At 45.5% G+C, this 17,404-nt stretch overlaps 1 protein-coding gene across 2 annotated transcripts in view; it reads right to left on the reverse strand.

Moving 5' to 3' along the window:
- Positions 1-17,404, reverse strand: part of LOC119977114 (cytoplasmic dynein 2 heavy chain 1) — a 734,352-nt gene that overhangs the window by 258,021 nt on the left and 458,927 nt on the right. For both annotated transcript variants that reach the window (XM_038817726.1, XM_038817724.1), the window contains one exon: positions 1,445-1,510. In XM_038817726.1, the coding sequence (XP_038673654.1) occupies positions 1,445-1,510 (66 nt within the window). The remainder of the gene's footprint in view (positions 1-1,444; positions 1,511-17,404) is intronic.

The raw sequence follows: 17,404 nt of genomic DNA on the forward strand, positions 1-17,404 counted from the left end.
GTTATTAATATGGAATAAAAACTATTCCTAAAACTGTGAAGAGAGGTTTCCAGAAAGGAAAAATTACGTCATGAAATATTGCATGGACAACAGAACGGTTGATTATCAACTGTCGAATCACAGACCCTTAAAGCACAGAAAGAAGCTCTTCAGCCCATTGTGTCGATGCTGGCCATCAGGCATCTATCTATTTTAATCCCATTTTCCAGCACTTGGTCCATAGCCTTGTATGCTATGGTGTTTCATGTGCTCAGATAGGGTGGCATGGCGGCACAGTGGTTACCATTGCTGCCTCACAGTGCCAGGGACCCGGGTTCAATTCCGACCTTGGGTGACTGAATGGAGTTTGCACTTTCTCCCCGTGTCTGCGTGAATTTCCTCCGGGTGCGCCTGTTTCCTCCCACAATCCAAATATGTGCAGGTTTAGGTGGATTGGCCATGATCAATTGCCCCATAATGTCCAAAAGGTGAAGTGGGGTTACAGTGGGCACCCTTTCAGAGGGCTGATGCAGACTCAATGGGCCCAATGGACTCCTTCTGCATTAAAGGGATTATATCTAAATAGGAAAGAAAGAACTAAGCTTGTTAGCTGCTGTTTGTTGGGCTGTAATAGATGATACGCAAATTATTGAGAATAATTTACCAGCATAGGCCTATCGAAATACCGATAAACTGTAAAAATAGCTAACAAAATGGCTGGAAGGCTGATACCAAAAGTTAGATTTAAAAGGAGGTTTTTGGGAATACAAATGTGTGGTGATTGGTATCTCATATTGACTCTGACTTAATATACACATTAAAGCTTTCAGAGGAAGAAATTTCTCAGATTTTTGCACATTTTCAGTGTCCAAAACAGACACCATGCTATCAGTTTAGGCGGCTATTGATTGCCTGTAATAAATATAGGGATCATTTAAGTATGCTTTGGGCAGCCCATTCAGGAATCATTCAAGAGATTCATTAAGATGCTAGTGCACACACTGTAGGTATGATGAGGGACTTGAAAAATAAAGCTCAAAATATAGAGCAGAGAGAAGGAGCCACCTGATTGATTGTTTAAAATGTTGAAACAGGTGAAATGGACAGTGGGGTGAACGAATGTTTCCATGGGATGGTAACAAACAAGCATAAATTGAATAGTACTGGAGGGAGAAATTTGAACTCCTTTATCATATAACAGGTTCTTAAAATATGGAATGCATCAACACAAGTGGTATTGAAGCCTGGCCAAAACAACTATTAAGAAGAAATTAGATATTTTAAAGAATTTGGTGAAAGAACAGTTAAATAGATAAACCAGAGGTATGATGGGTCAACTATCATTAGTCTGCTCTGAAATTTCTACAATATCAAAAAACATGATGGTCACTGCCATAATTGCTTGACCAATAAGAATGACATCGAATTAAAGTTGCAGTAAACAAGATCCACTTTTATTGCTTACATTTTCTTGAAAGAGATCTGGGTGCATTCCACGTACAAAATGCAGAGCAAACATAAGTTGATCAGCCTGTAAAAAAAGGAACCAGTTATAAAAGATTTCGCAATGAAACTGGGGATCATTTTTATTCTCTACCACAACAGCAATTTGTATTTATGTAGCGTCTTTAACTTTATAAAATATTTCACAGCATTATTGTTATATCCTGCCTGGAGCCCATTAGCTGGGGACAATTGGTTACTCCACAATCCTTGGGGAATATGAGCTGGGTGGGGTAATCATTAGTACTGCAGTTGTATAAATAGAGCTGGCCAGTGTGGTACCGGCTAGGGAGAGAACCGGTAGTGAACTGCTAGTATTTTGTACATATTGTTGTAAATAAAGTTACTTTCTGTTTGACTCTACAAACTTGTGCTGGATTCTTCATCACCCTCACAAAAATTATAAAGCAAAATTGGACACCAAGCCACATAAGGCTATAGTAAGGCCGAAGCAGATTTTAAGGAGTGTCTTAAGGGAAGAAAGAGAGATAGAGACTCAGAGAAGTTTAGCGGGGGAATTCCAGAGTTTAGGGCCCTAGGCAGTTGAAGGCATGGCCACCAATGGTGGAGCAATTAAAATTGGGGATACACAACAGGCCAGAATTAGAGGATTGCAGATATTTCAGAGGCTTGTGGGGCTGGAAGGGATTGTAACGATAAGGAGGGACAAGTCCATGGAGGGATTTGAAACAAGGATGTTACAGAGATGGAAGTAGGCAAATCTCGTGATGGTGCAAATATGTTGTCAGAAGCTCACTGAGGTTAATATGCCACAAAGGTTACAAAAGCCCTGGTTTTATCCCAAACTGTTGCCAGAGAGAAGGACTGAGTCAATGGCTAGGGAACAGAACTTGGAGCAGGACAGAAAACAATGACATCAGATTTCCAGTATTTAAAAAAAAAAAATTAGAGTACCCAATTCATTTTTTCCAATTAAGGGGCAATTTGAAAATGAAATGAAAATCGCTTATTGTCACGAGTAGGCTTCAATGAAGTTACTGTGAAAAGCCCCTAGTCGCCACATTCCGGCACCTGTCCGGGGAGGCTGATACGGGAATCGAACCGTGCTGCTGGCCTGCTTGGTCTGCTTTAAAAGCCAGCGATTTAGCCCAATGAGCTAAATCAACCCCAATTTAGTGTGGTCAATTCACCTACCCTGCACATCTTTTGGGTTGTGGGGGTGAAACCCACGCAAACACGGTGAGAATGTGCAAACTCCACACGGACAGTGACCCAGAGCCGGTATCGAACCTGGGACCTCGGCACCGTGAGGCAACAGGGCTAACCCCTGCACCACCATGCTGTCCGAGATTTCCAGTATTTAATTGGCGGAAATTAATGAAAATCCAGTACTGGATGTCAGATCAGCATTTGTGTTAGGGCTGGATTTTGTATTTGAGGCAGGTATTGGGAGTTAGACATTTTAATGACTCCACCACCTCCTCTGTCCTGGCAGGGCCAGCCCACTAGGTTTTCATCCCAGGTAAGTGGGCATGGGCTTAGTTTGGGTCACCGCCTACGGAAGCAAGCCTGAGATGACAGTACAGGCAGATGGATGCCGCGGTCAGCAAGTTAGATGGTCCACCTCCATTTATTAGGGCATTGTCCATGTTCTGTTAATAGTGAAATGGTCCTCTATTTCTCATCCTCCTCAACCCTCACCTACCCCATGCCCCTTCCAAGCCCCCTCATGCCCATTCATGTCTCTCTTATCTTTCCCATGCCCAGTCACCATGAATCCACTGGGTACTAATTCACAAACCATAAAATAACATTGGCAAGTGTTTGAAATGCTCAAGAAACAAAAGAAAATCAGGCTTTCAACATCTTCTTTCAAAAATCTTTCCCTAGTACATTTTTGTAAAATTGTCAAACAAACACTGTGAAAATCCTACTGAAGGAACTATCAATCCACGTGATACCTATTAGTCTTGTTCAAATAAGCATGGGGCTATTGAAAAACAAATTCAAGGAAGAATAAAGTTATTACAATCTCATAAAACTGCAAATCAAACAAAGCTAGCAGTCATCTTTGCAGCTGTGTACATGTGTCCCTGCTGAACTGCGTCCTTTAGTCATTCTTGGAACTCCACCAAGCATTCATAATGAGGCCATCTGGAAAAACATGGCCGGGATTCTGCGAAAGCCTGCGGGGCAGGCAACGCCGGCGCGAAGGAGTGGCATGAACCACTCCAGCGTCGGAATCCTCCGCACCTTCAGGGGCTAGGTCGGCGCCGGAGTGGTATGCACCGCGCTGGGGCTTAGCGCCACGGCAACTGGTGCCGAAGGGCCTCCGCCGGCTGGCGCGAGTTGGCACATGTGCGGGAGCGCCAGCGTATGCTGGTGTCATCCCAGCGCATGCGCAGGGGGGGATCATCTACACGTCGGCCATTGTGGACTGTTACAGCGGCCGACACGGAGGAATAGAGTGCCCCCACGGCACAGGCCCACCCGTGGATCGGTGGGCCCCGATCGCGGGCTAGGCCACCATGGAGGCACCCCCCGGGGCCAGATCCCCCCGCGCCCCCACGAGGACCCCGGAGGCCGCCCGCAGAGCCAGGACCCGCCGGTAAATACCTGTTGTAATTTATGCCGGTGGGACTGTCCAAAAACGGGCGGCCACTCAGCCCATTGCGGGCCAGAGAATCGCTGGGGGGGCGCTGCCAATGGTGCCGACCGGCGCGGTGGGATTCACGCCACCCTCCGATGATTCTACAACCCGGCGGGGGGTCGGAGAATCCCGCCCCATATGTCCAGCCATCTGTTGAGCTTTCTTGTTTTGATACAGCCACCAGATGCGTATATGTTGATTTGGACAGGATTAAAAGGTGTTAAGCAGATTAAAGGTAGATTCACAAAGACTTGCATTGGTAGTGTTTCGGTGATAGTTTTATGAGAATGTAAGAGGGTCAATTTTTTTTTTTTTTAAAGGAACGTTGAATGCCCTATTTTCCTTAATTTCATGAGCATTTCAAAGACTTCAGTGTTATTATAAGGCTCATTGGTTCTGTATGTAGTAGATACTGGAAGAGTGCTTCAAAAGTGCAGCAGGTGTCAAGACATTAAATCAATGTGAAAATCAAACCGTATATGTAAATGTCATCACAGTTCCAGAGGACTGCTCTCCCCATTGGGCAGATAAAAATCTGGTGGTGATTTAATCGGAGGCTCAACAAACCTCAGGTGAGGGGCAAGGTTTAGCTCACTCGGCTAAATCGCTGGCTTTTAAAGCAGACCAAGCAGGCCAGCAGCACGGTTCGATTCCCATACCAGCCTCCCAGGACATGCGCTGGAATGTGGCGACTAGGGGCTTTTTACAGTAACTTCATTGAAGCCTACTCGTGACAATAAGCAATTTTCATTTTCATTTCAAGGTTGAGACAGTGTGCCCATCACGAATAACCTCAGCCCGTATGGGAATTGAACCCACGTCCTTGGCATTGCTCCACATCATGAACCAGCCATCCAGTCAACTGAGCTAACTAACCCTCCACTCAAAAATCAAACCACAGAGTCCACTAAATACATTACTATCTGATTTTCCACGCTGTAGCATGCGGAAGAGGACTTTATCCATTGGTGAAAAGACTTTAATGCATTTAAACCCATACAAAGTGCTGGTTAATTTAGTGCTCTCTTACGTTTTAAGGACTGAGTCCCATGACCAATCACTGCATTAAAACAAACTTAAAAGTCTACAAAAAACATTAAAAACTACTTTTTAAAAACTTGTAATCAAACACCATCCTTTTTGTTTAAATTTAGCTGTCAAAGGGTTCCCCACTGCAGACCAGGGATTCTCCATGGTATACAATTCCTCCGAGGAGCCATGAACCACATGTTCTGCAAAAGCCAACCTGACTCCATCAAAATGATGGGAGGTTACTGATATGCCCACAACAAAAATGGAGTGCTGTATGTGGGTTTGCTCTCCACACCCTCATAAGAACATAACAACTAGGAGCAGGAGTAGGCCATCTGGCCCCTCGAGCCTGCTCCGCCATTCAATTAGATCATGGCTGATCTTTTGTGGACTCAGCTCCACTTTCCGGCCCGAACACCATAACCCTTAATCCCTTTATTCTTCAAAAAACTATCTATCTTTACCCGGATGTCATCCTTAAATAACAGAGCAACACCACCTCCCTTACCATCCACTCTGTCCTTCCGAATAGTTTGATACCCTCGGATATTTAACTCCCAGTCGTGACCATCCTTTAACCATGTTTCAGTAATGGCCACTAAATCATAGTCATTTACGATGATTTGTGCCATCAACTCATTTACTTTATTCCGAATACTACGAGCATTCAGGTAAAGTACACTTATGTTGGTTTTTTTATCTCTGTTTTGAATCTTAACATCTCCAGTTTTATTCCTTTTGTTATTACTGGGCCTATTCACTGAGCTCCCCTCAGTCACTGTACCTTGTACTGTCGCCCTTTTAGATTTTTGACTATGTCTTCTCTGCCTTGCACTTTTCCCCTTACTTCCTTTTGCTTCTGTCCCTGTTTTACTACCTTCCAACTTCCTGCATCGGTTCCCATCCCCCTGCCACATTAGTTTAAACCCTCCCCAACAGCTCTAGAAAACAGCTCTAGGACATCGGTTCCAGTCCTGCCCAGGTGCAGACCATCCGGTTTGTACTGGTCCCACCTCCCCCGGAACCGGTACCAATGCCCCAGGAAGAATTAATGGGAAACTAGAATTGCCATAGGAATCCCAGAATCAGGTAACGTACACCATTTTTAAAGCCCTTCTGCCTCATTTCCAAAATAATAATTTATAATAATCTTAATTTTTAGCGAATAGTATATTGAGAAATTTGTGTTCAACAGATTTAAAGGTGCTAAATCTTGGGATTTCCTTTTCCGCCATCTAATGAGACTATCCACCACTTCCATGAAGGTGAAGTTCTTAATATGTGGAGGATAGGAGTGATTAAATGACAATTTGGGTGATGATGGTGCAAAGCTAAAGGAATGAAAGGATGGCCGTTCATTCATCGTGCGACAATCACCAGGCAGGAATGTTCCCTTCCAGTCGGGGAACACTTCAGCAGTCAAGGGCATTCAGCCTCTGATCTCCGGGTAAGCGTTCTCCAAGGCGGCTTTCAGAACACGTGACAATGCAGAATCGCCGAGTAGCAACTTATAGCCAAGTTCCGCACACATGAGTGCGGCCTCAACTGGGACCTGGGATTCATGTGGCATTACATTCATCCCCCACCATCTGGCCTGGGCTTGGGAAATCCTACCAACTATCCTGGCTTGAGACAATTCACACCTCTTTAACATGGGGTTACCCCTATCTATGGATCTGTAAAGACTTAATTACCTGCAAATGCTCGCATTCTAAGCATTGTCTGGCTAGGGACCTGGACGGGGCAGAATTTGTAAGGAGCATCCAGGAGGGCTTCTTAAAACAATATGTAGACAGTCCAACTAGGGAAGGGGCTGTACTGGACCTGGTATTGGGGAATGAGCCCAGCCAGGTGGTAGAAGTTTCAGTAGGGGAGCATTTCGGGAACAGTGACCACAATTCATTAAGTTTTAAAGTGCTGGTGGACAAGGATAAGAGTGGTCCTAGGGTGAATGTGCTAAATTGGGGGAAGGCTAATTCTAACAATATTACGCGGGAACTGAAGAACCTAGATTGGGGGAGGATGTTTGAGGGTAAATCAGCATTTGACATCTGGGAGGCTTTCAAATGTCAGTTGAAAGGAATTCAGGACCGGCATGTTCCTGTGCGGAAGAAGGATAAATACGGCAAATTTTGGGAACCTTGGATAACGAGAGATATTGTAGGTCTCGTCAAAAAGAAAAAGGAGGCATTTGTCAGGGCTAGAAGGCTGGGAACAGACGACGTCTGTGTGGAATATAAGGAAAATAGGAAGGAACTTAAGCAAGGAGTCAGGAGGGCTAGAAGAGGTCACGGAAAGTCATTGGCAAATAGGATTAAGGAAAATCCTCCCAAGGCTTTTTACACGTACATAAAAAGCAAGAGGGTAGCCAGGGAAAGGGTTGGCCCACTGAAGGATAGGCAAGATAATCTATTGGTGGAGCCAGAGGAAATGGGCAAGGTACTAAATGAATACTTTACATCAGTATTCACCAAAGAGAAGGAATTGGTGGATGTTGAGTCTGGAGAAGGGTATGTAGATAGCCTGGGTCACATTGAGATCCAAAAAGACGAGGTATTGGACGTCTGGAAAAATATTAAGGTAGATAAGTTCCCAGGGCCGGATGGGATCTACCCCAGAATACTGAAGCAGGCTAGAGAGGCAATTTCTGAAGCCTTGGCAGAAATCTTTGGATCCTCACTCTCTTCAGGTGATGTACTGGAGGACTGGAGGATAGCCAATGTTGTTCCTTTGTTTAAGAATGGTAGCGAGGATAATCCAGGGAACTACAGGCCGGTGAGCCTTACGTCAGTGGTAGGGAAATTACTGGAGAGAATTCTTCGAGACAGGATCTACTCCCATTTGGAAGCAAATGGACGTATTAGTGAGAGGCAGCATGGTATTATGAAGGGGAGGTCGTGTCTCACTAACTTGATAAGAGTTTTTCGAAGAGGTCACAAAGATGATTGATTCAGGTAGGGCAGTGGATGTTGTCTATATGGACTTCAGTAAGGCCTTTGAAAAGGTCCCTCATGGTAGACTGGTACAAAAGGTGAAGTCACATGGGATCAGGGGTGAAGTGGCAAGGTGGACACAGAACTGGCTAGGTCATAGAAGGCAGAGAGTAGCAATGGAAGGGTGCTTTTCGAATTGGAGGGCTCTGACTAGTGGTGTTCCGCAGGGATCAGTGCTGGGACCTTTGCTGTTCGTAATATATATATAAATGATTTGGAGGAAAATGTAACTGGTCTGATTAGTAAGTTTGCAGACGACACAAAGGTTGGTGGAATTGCGGATAGCGATGAGGACTGTCAGAGGATACAGCAGGATTTAGATCGTTTGGAGACTTGGGCGGAGAGATGGCAGATGGAGTTTAATCCGGACAAATGTGAGGTAATGCATTTTGGAAGGTCTAATGCAGGTAGGGAATATACAGTGAATGGTAGAACCCTCAAGAATATTGAAAGTCAGAGAGATCTAGGTGTACAGGTCCACAGGTCACTGAAAGGGGCAACACAGGTGGCGAAGGCAGTCAAGAAGGCATACGGCATGCTTGCCTTCATTGGCCGGGGCATTGAGTATAAGAATTGGCAAGTCATGTTGCAGCTGTATAGAACCTTAGTTAGGCCACACTTGGAGTATAGTTTCAATTCTGGTCGCCACACTACCAGAAGGATGTGGAGGCTTTAGAGCGGGTGCAGAAGAGATTTACCAGGATGTTGACTGGTATGGAGGGCATTTGCTATGAGGAGCAGTTGAATAAACTCGGTTTGTTCTCACTGGAATGAAGGAGATTGAGGGGCGACCTGATAGAGGTCTACAAAATTATGAGGGGCATAGACAGAGTGGATAGTCAGAGGCTTTTCCCCAGGGTAGAGGGCTCAGTTACTCAGGGGCATAGGTTTAAGGTGCGAGGGGCAAGGTTTAGAGGAGATGTACGAGTCAAGTTTTTTTACACAGAGGGTAGTGTGTGCCTGGAACTCACTGCCAGAGGAGGTGGTGGAAGCAGGGACGATAGTGACATTTAAGGGGCGTCTTGACAAATATATGAATATAGAACATAGAACATAGAACACTACAGCGCAGTACGGGCCCTTCGGCCCTCGACGTTGCGCCGACCTGTGAAACCATCGGAAGCCTATCTGACCTACACTATTCCATTTTCATCCATATGTCTATCCAGTGACCACTTAAATGCCCTTAAAGTTGGCGAGTCTACTACTGTTGCAGGCAGGGCGTTCCACACCCCTACTACTCTCTGAGTAAAGAAACTGCCTCTGATATCTGTCCTATATCTATCACCCCTCAATTTAAAGCTATGTCCCCTCGTGTTGGTCATCACCACCCGAGGAAAAAGACTCTCACTATCCACCCTATCTAACCCTCTGACTATCTTATATGTCTCTATTAAGTCACCTCTCAGCCTTCTCCTCTCTAACGAAAACAACCTCAATTCCCTGAGCCTTTCCTCGTAAGACCTTCCCTCCATACCAGGCAACATCCTAGTAAATCTCCTCTGAACCCTTTCCAAAGCTTCCACATCCTTCCTATAATGTGGTGACCAGAACTGCACGCAGTACTCCAGGTGCGGCAGCACCAGAGTTATGTACAGCTGCAGCATGACCTTGTGGTTCCGAAACTCAATCCCCCTGCTTATAAAGGCTAGCACACCATATGCCTTCTTAACAGCCCTATTAACCTGGGTGGCAACTTTCAGGGATTTATGTACCTGGATGCCGAGATCTCTCTGTTCATCTACACTACCAAGAATCTTGCCATTCGCCCAGTACTCTGCATTTCTGTTACTCCTTCCAAAGTGAACCACCTCACACTTTTCCGCATTAAACTCCATCTGCCACCTCTCAGCCCAGCTCTGCAGCTTATCTATGTCCCTCTGTATCCTACAACATCCTTCAGCACTATCCACAACTCCACCGACCTTCGTGTCATCTGCAAATTTACTAACCCATCCTTCTACACCCTCTTCCAGGTCATTTATAAAAATTACAAACAGCAGTGGCCCCAAAACAGATCCTTGCGGTACACCACTAGTAACTGAACTCCAGGATGAACATTTGCCATCAACCACCACCCTCTGTCTTCTTTCAGCTAGCCAATTACTGATCCAAACCGCTAAATCACCTTCAATTCCATACTTCCTTATTTTCTGCAATAGCCTACCGTGGGGAACCTTATCAAACGCCTTACTGAAATCCATATACACCACATCAACAGCTTTACCCTGATCCACCTGTTTGGTCACCTTCTCAAAAATCTCAATAAGGTTTGTGAGGCATGACCTACCCGTCACAAAGCCGTGTTGACTATCGCTAATCAACTTGTTCTTTTCAAGATGATTATAAACCCTATCTCTTATAACCTTTTCCAACATTTTACCCACAACCTAAGTAAGGCTCACAGGTCTATAATTACCAGGGTTGTCTCTACTCCCCTTCTTGATGGGAATCGAGGGATACGGACCCAGGAAGTGTAGAATATTTTAGTTTAGATGGGCAGCATGTTCGGCACGCTCTTGGAGGGCCAAAGGGCCTGTTCCTGTGCTGTACTTTTCGTTGTTCTTTTTCCTTTGAATTTGTCTATATATATGTTTCTGAAACATACCTCTTCATTCACCTGAGGAAGGGGCAGTGCTCCGAAAGCTAGTGTTTGAAACAAACCTGTTGGACTTTAACCTGGTGTTGTAAGACTTCTTACTGTGCTCACCCCAGTCCAATGCCGGCATCTCCACATCAGGTGTGTAGTCTGCACATTCTCCCCGTGTCTGCATGGGTTTCCTCCGGATGCTTCGCTTTCCTCACACAGCCCAAAGATGTGCAGGTTAGGTTGATTGGTCATGCTAAAAAATTGCTCCCAAGTGTCCAAAGGTTAGGTGGGGATTAGTTAGGGCCTTTCAAAGGGGTCAGTGCAGACTCAATGGTCCGATTGGCTTGCTTCTGCATTGTAGGGATTCTATGAATACTCTATGAATTCTAAAATTCATTCAATATTACAACTCCATATGTTCAGATAGCATTATGGAGAGATGCCCCGTGGCAGTAGTTGTGAGGTCAGCAGGCATAGTTTCAAAACCTGCCTGGAGTGCGATTCAGGAGGTCATCTCCAAGTAGCTGGCTTGTTTCATATATAATGGGTGCTCATAGGCCAACTGGAAAATTCCCACCAGACTGACTATTGGCTCAATTTATCTTTTACTTATCTTAATTGGCTACCCACTGCTTGCAGGTGAGTGGCTGTACCAGCCATGATCTCCACCTCAGGGTTGGGATTGAGACTGCAAACCGGAATGCTGGCCGGAGGCACGAAAGTACACATCCACCAGCCTCCATTTCACCCCATATGGCGGTGAAAAGTCTGCTCATGATTTCATATTCAACCGTACAACATAGTTTTCAATAAAAGCTAATTTAGTCCACAAAAGATTATTCAAGGCCGTTATGGTCACAATGATTTTTTTAAATAATCAACACCAGTATTGTTATTAAAAAATAACAGAACTGAAAAATGTACTTATGTGAATGTGCTTGTGTCAGACCCACTTAACTTTAGTTTCATTAGTACATATGTCAAAAGATACATAATATAATTTTTAATTAACCACCTAAACCATTATATTTGTATCGAGAATTAATAATCTGCAATACAGCTTCTGAATCCAAATAGACACAAATGAATACTAAACACAAGATTTCCACTTTTGCCTATTTAATCTGAAAAGACAAATAACAGCTTTAGCCTGTCAGGATGACCCAATGCACACAATCACTCTTATGAATGCCAGCATTTAATTGCTGCTCAACAGTCTTCACTCAGCTGGTTGCACACAATCATTGTGATCAATTAAATCTTATTGGTGCTGAAGGGATGCCCACAGTTATTCTCAGGGAATGTTAAGATCAGTGATAATCATTGTTCACACTGGAGTGCTACTTTGGGTTGCATTAGGGTGCTTAATTGGGAGTTTTGTGACTGAGGGAGGGAGGTGCTAGTTTAATTTTCTACGCGTCCTCAAAAGCCTTGCAGCGGGGACCACCAACAGCTTTCAGAGGTTACATCACAGTTCAGGAAGTGATGGGGTCCAATGGGCGCATCTGATTGGTGAGTAAGTCCTGGTTTGTATTTTTTGAATTATATTACATTGTAAATCATTGTTGTAGGAAGAGGAGGGGTTCCGTTGATTTTAAAAAAAATATGTCTTCTAAAGTTTTTAATTTAAAAGGTTTAGTCATGGCACGAGAGCTCAAATCCATGGTATTCTCTTACTCTATGTTGGTAGTTGGTAGCCGGGGTGGGGGGAGAGAGAGAGAGAGGAAGAAAGAGAGAGGCGAAGAAGAGAGAAAGAGTAATAGTAATAGGGGATTCTATAGTCGGGGGAACAGATAGCCACTACTGTGGCCATCAACATGACTCCAGGATGGAGTGTTGCCTCGCTGGTGTCACAGCCCAGGATGTGACTGAATGGCTGAAGGATATCCTGATGGGGAGGGTGATAAGGCAGAGACCATGGTCCACCTTGGTACCAATGACATAGATAGAAAGAGGGGTGAGGTCTTGAATCAAGGATTCGGGGAGCTAGGCAGTAGATGAAAAAGCAGGACCTTTAGGGTTAAACTCTCTGGATTACTCTCAGTGCCAACTGCTAGCAAGTACAGAAATAGGAGAATAGCACAGATTAATGTATGGCTTGAGAGTTGGTGCAGGAAGGAGTATTTTGGAATCCTGGATCACTGGTACTGTTTCTGGGGAAGGTGGGACCTGTCCAAGTGGAACGATCTACATCTGAACCAGATCGGGACTAACATTTGTACTAACGGGATTGCTAGTGCTGTTGGAAAGAGTTTAAATTAATTCTGCAGAGGGAGGGGACACAGGCAGCAGAATAGGCATACAGCATAATACAGTAAAACTATCAAATCAGAGAGAATACAGATGTATTCTTCAAGGGAGTAAGGCAAGGCTGGATGGTATTTATTTTAATGCTAGGAGTAGTACAGGTAAAACCGACGAGTTACGGGAAAGGATGGACACGTGGAATTATGATAGATTCACCATCACAGAGACGAGACCTGGGATATAGAATCTTAAGGTGAGACAGAGGAGGAGGCATTATTTGTTAAGGAGTCAGTTACTGCAGTAGGAGAGATTATGGACTAGATTCTCTGTTTCAGTGACTACACCCCCACGCCATCATGAAAACTGTGGCCTTTTACGCCAGAAAACCTTGCGTCAAAAGGCCACATATTCACAGCCCTGCAGAGGGCTACAGGAAGCCGTCGTGAGGCTCGCAGCTTCAGCTACAGATACAGCCCCACCCACTTCCAGGTCAGAGGTAGCGCATGCGCAAAGCGGCGGCCTCCAGCGGCTGTGCCATGATCCATGGTGGACTCAGACCATGGAGCTGGACCACACAAATAGTGCTCCCGATCGGCCTCGCGCCCAACCCGGACCGCCTGCTCAAAAATAGTCCGGTCTCGTAAGATGCCCTCCGATTGCCCACCCCCAAGCATGGCTGAGTCCACATGGCTGAGCCGCCATGCGCGTATCCCGAATGGCAGGACCATGAGTGGTCCACGCCTTCGCGACTTCGGCCAGTTGGGGGCAGAGAATAGCGGGGCGGGCATCTGGCAATGGCCGCAGGTAGGGTACATTGCTTTTCGGGGGACGGAGAATCGAGGAACTGGCGCCCGATTCCATGCTTCGAACTGGATTCTCCACCCCGGCGCCGGACACGATTTTGGCATCGGGGTGCGGAGAATCCAGCCTATTGTCTTTGAGGGGGAATAAAATGAAGCTTTGTGGGTAGAGTTTAAGAATACAAAATCGATAACAACATTGCTTGGTGTTTATTATATGCCCCCAGATAGTCAGTAGGAAACTGAGGAGCTAATATGTGCGCAAGGTGTGTAAAAGTAACAATAGACCAATTATATTAGATGATTTCAATTTTCCCAACGTTTTAATTGGGATAATCATAGTGTTAAGGGCTTAGATGGAGTAGAGATTTTAAAATGTATACAGGAGAAACTTTAGGTCAATATGTAGAGGTCCAACAAGGGAGCAATGCTGGACTTAATTGTGGGGAATGAAGCCACAGAGGTGTTGATGTATTGGTGCGGGAGACGTCAGTGACAACAAACACAACATGGTACAACTTAAGCTTATTATGGACAAAGAAATAGACAAGTTGCAAAAGACGATTTTGGATTGGGAGAAGAGTGGAATTTAATTAAATAAGGCAGGATCGATGGACAAGGTCCGGCGGTGGTGGGAAGGAGAAGGGGTAGAGTGGGTTAAGATGGAGGAGGCATCTTGTAAGGGGTCTAGTTTGAGGGCTATGGTGACGGCAGCATTGCCAATGGCTCTGAGTAGATATTCAAGGAGCCCAGTGGTGCAGTCTGCGATGAAGATATGGAATCAGCTGAGGAGGCATTTTAAGGTGGAAGGGATGTCGGTGCTAACGCCGCTGTGCGAGAATTGAGCCAGGGGGGATGGATAGTGTATACAGGAGGTGGAGGGAAGTGGGGCTGGTCAAAGTGAGGGATTTGTATTTAGAGGAAGGGTTTGCCAGTCTGGAGGAGCTAAGGGAGAGGGTAGAGCTGCCGAGGGGTAGTGAGTTCAGGTATCTACAGTTTAGGGACTTTGCACAAAAGATCTGGAAGGGGTTCCCTAGATTGCTGGGATACACCCTGCTGGAGCGACTGCTGCTTTCGGATGTGGAAGGGGAGGGAAGAATTGGGGATATATATAAGTGGCTGGGAGAGCAGGGAGGCGCGTGGGTGGTGAAGATCAAGGAGAAATGGGAAGCAAAGTTGGAAATGAAGATAAAATTGGGGAGTATGGAGTAAGGCACTGCAAAGGGTAAACGGGGCTTCCTCTTGTGCAAGATGAGCCTGATACAGTTTAAGGTGGTGAAAAGGGTGCATATGACCCAGGCGAGAATGAGTGGGTTCTTTCAGGGGGTAGCAGATGAGTGTGAGAGGTGTGGGCGGGGGCCAGCGAATCATGCGCACATGTTTTGGGGTTGTGAAAAATTGGGAAGATTCTGGGCGGGAGCGTTCGCAGTCTTAGCCAGGACATTGGAGGAGGGAGTGGACCGGACCCTTTGGTGGTGATATTTGGGGATTCAGAGAAGCCAGAGCTCATGGAGCGGAGGAAGGCCGACGTCATGGCCTTTGACTCTCTAATTGTATGGCGACTTTGCTGGAGTGGCGGTCGGCATCGCCACCGGGGGTAGCAGCATAGTTGGGTGACCTGTATGACTCCCTGCGGTTAGAGATGATAAAGTATGAATTAAGGGGCTCAGCAGGGGAGTTTGAGAAAAGGTGGGGGATGTTTGTGACCTTGCCTGAGGAGCTGTTCGTCGCGCGCGCGGTGGGGGGTGGGTGAAAAGGGAGGAAAATCTGTACAAACTGTATAGTTGATTGATGGGAAGAATGTTTCCCGGGGTGTTTATTTGCTGTAACCTACTTTGATACAAGTTTGAATAAAATGCGTTTAAAAAAATAAAATAAGGCAGGATCTGGCCACGTTAGATTGGGATGAGTTACTTATGGCGAAATCTACAGAAGAACAGTAGGGGGCATTCAAAAACGGGAAGGGTACTGGATCAACATGGTCCCTCTAGGATGAAATGAAGGGGTAACAAGCCGAGAGAACCATGGATGATCAGAGATACCCAGGATACGATAATAAGGAAAAGAGGTTTTTTGCAAGAATACCAGCACAATAGCACAGTGGTTAGCACTGTTGTTTCACAGCTCCAAGGTGCCAGGTTTGATTCCCGGCTTGGGTCACTGTCTGTGTGGAGTCAGCACGTTCTCCCTGTGTCTGCGTGGGTTTCCTCCGGGTGCTCTGGTTTCCTCCCACAGTCCAAAGACGTGCAGGTATGTGGATTGGCCATGATAAATTGCCCTTAGTTGTCCAAAAGGTCAGGTGGGGTTACTGGGTTATGGGAATAGGTTTGAGGTGTGGGCTTATGTAGGGTGCTCTTTCCCAGGGCTGGTGCAGACTCGATGGGCTGAATGGCCTCCTTCTGCACTGTACATTCTATGATTCTATAAGGGGAGTAATCAGCGGAGGCGTTTGTGGAGTACAGAAAGTGCAGGATGGAGCTTAAGAAAGCAATTAGGGGAGCAAAGAAGCGATACGATAAAGCTCTGGCTGGTAAAAGTAGGGAAAATCCCAAAACATTCTATAAGTATATCAATGGAAGAGGAAAGCCAGGGAAAGAGTAGGGCACATTAGGAAACAAGGGGGCAATCTGTGGGTGGGGCCAGTGGACATTGGTAGGGTGTTGAGTGAATATTACATCTGTCTTCATCCAAGAGAATGAGGGTGTGGGTATGGAACTCAGGGAGAGTGACTCTGAGGTTCTTGCGAACATTGACATCGGGATTGACATAGTATTGGGCGTGTTGGCAGGCTTAAAATTAGACAAATCTCTAAACCCAGATTAATTGTGTCCCAGGGTGCTGTGGGAGGCGAGGGAGGAGATTGCAGGAGCTCTGACCCAAACTTTTAATTCCTCTCTGGCCACGGGGGAGGTGCCAGAGGACTGGAGAACAGCTAATGTGGGTCCATTATTTAAGAAGGGTTTTAGAGATAAAGCAGGGAACTACAGATCAAAGAGTCTCACGTCATTGGTAGGGAAACTATTGAAGAAAATTCTGAAGGAGAGAATCTATCTCTACTTGGAGAGGCAAAGGTTGATCAGGGATAGTCAGCATTGCTTTGTCAGAGAGAGGTAATGTGTAAATTTGATTGGATTTTTTGAGGAGGTGACCTGGTAAACAGATGAAGGTAGTGTAGTTGCTGTAGTTTATATAGATTTCAGCAAAGTCTTTGAAAAGGTCCCTTATGGGAGACTTATAAAGAAAGCAAATGCACATGGGATACAGGGTAATTTGATTAAGTGGATTCAAAATTGGCTTTGTTGTTGGAGACAGAGAGTGATGACAAACGGCTGCTTTGGTGTCTTTTATATAAATTACATAGATGTCTATGTGGGGGTAGGAAAAGTAAGTTTGTGGATGACACAAAAATTGGCCGGGTGGTTAACTGTGAGGTTGAATGTCTTGGATTACTGGAAGATATCGACGAGATGGTCAAATGTGCAGATAAGCGGCAGATGCAATTTAACCCTGAAAATGTGTGGTGATGCACTTTGGATGGAGAAATTTGACAAGGAAGGATTCAATGAGCAGCATGACATTGGGAAGTTCTGAGAAACAAAGGGACCTTGGCATGTTTGTCCACAGATCTCTGAAAGAGGGAGGGAAGGTT

This window comes from Scyliorhinus canicula, chromosome 14, assembly GCF_902713615.1.
Source record: "Scyliorhinus canicula chromosome 14, sScyCan1.1, whole genome shotgun sequence".
Classification (NCBI taxonomy): domain Eukaryota; kingdom Metazoa; phylum Chordata; class Chondrichthyes; order Carcharhiniformes; family Scyliorhinidae; genus Scyliorhinus; species Scyliorhinus canicula.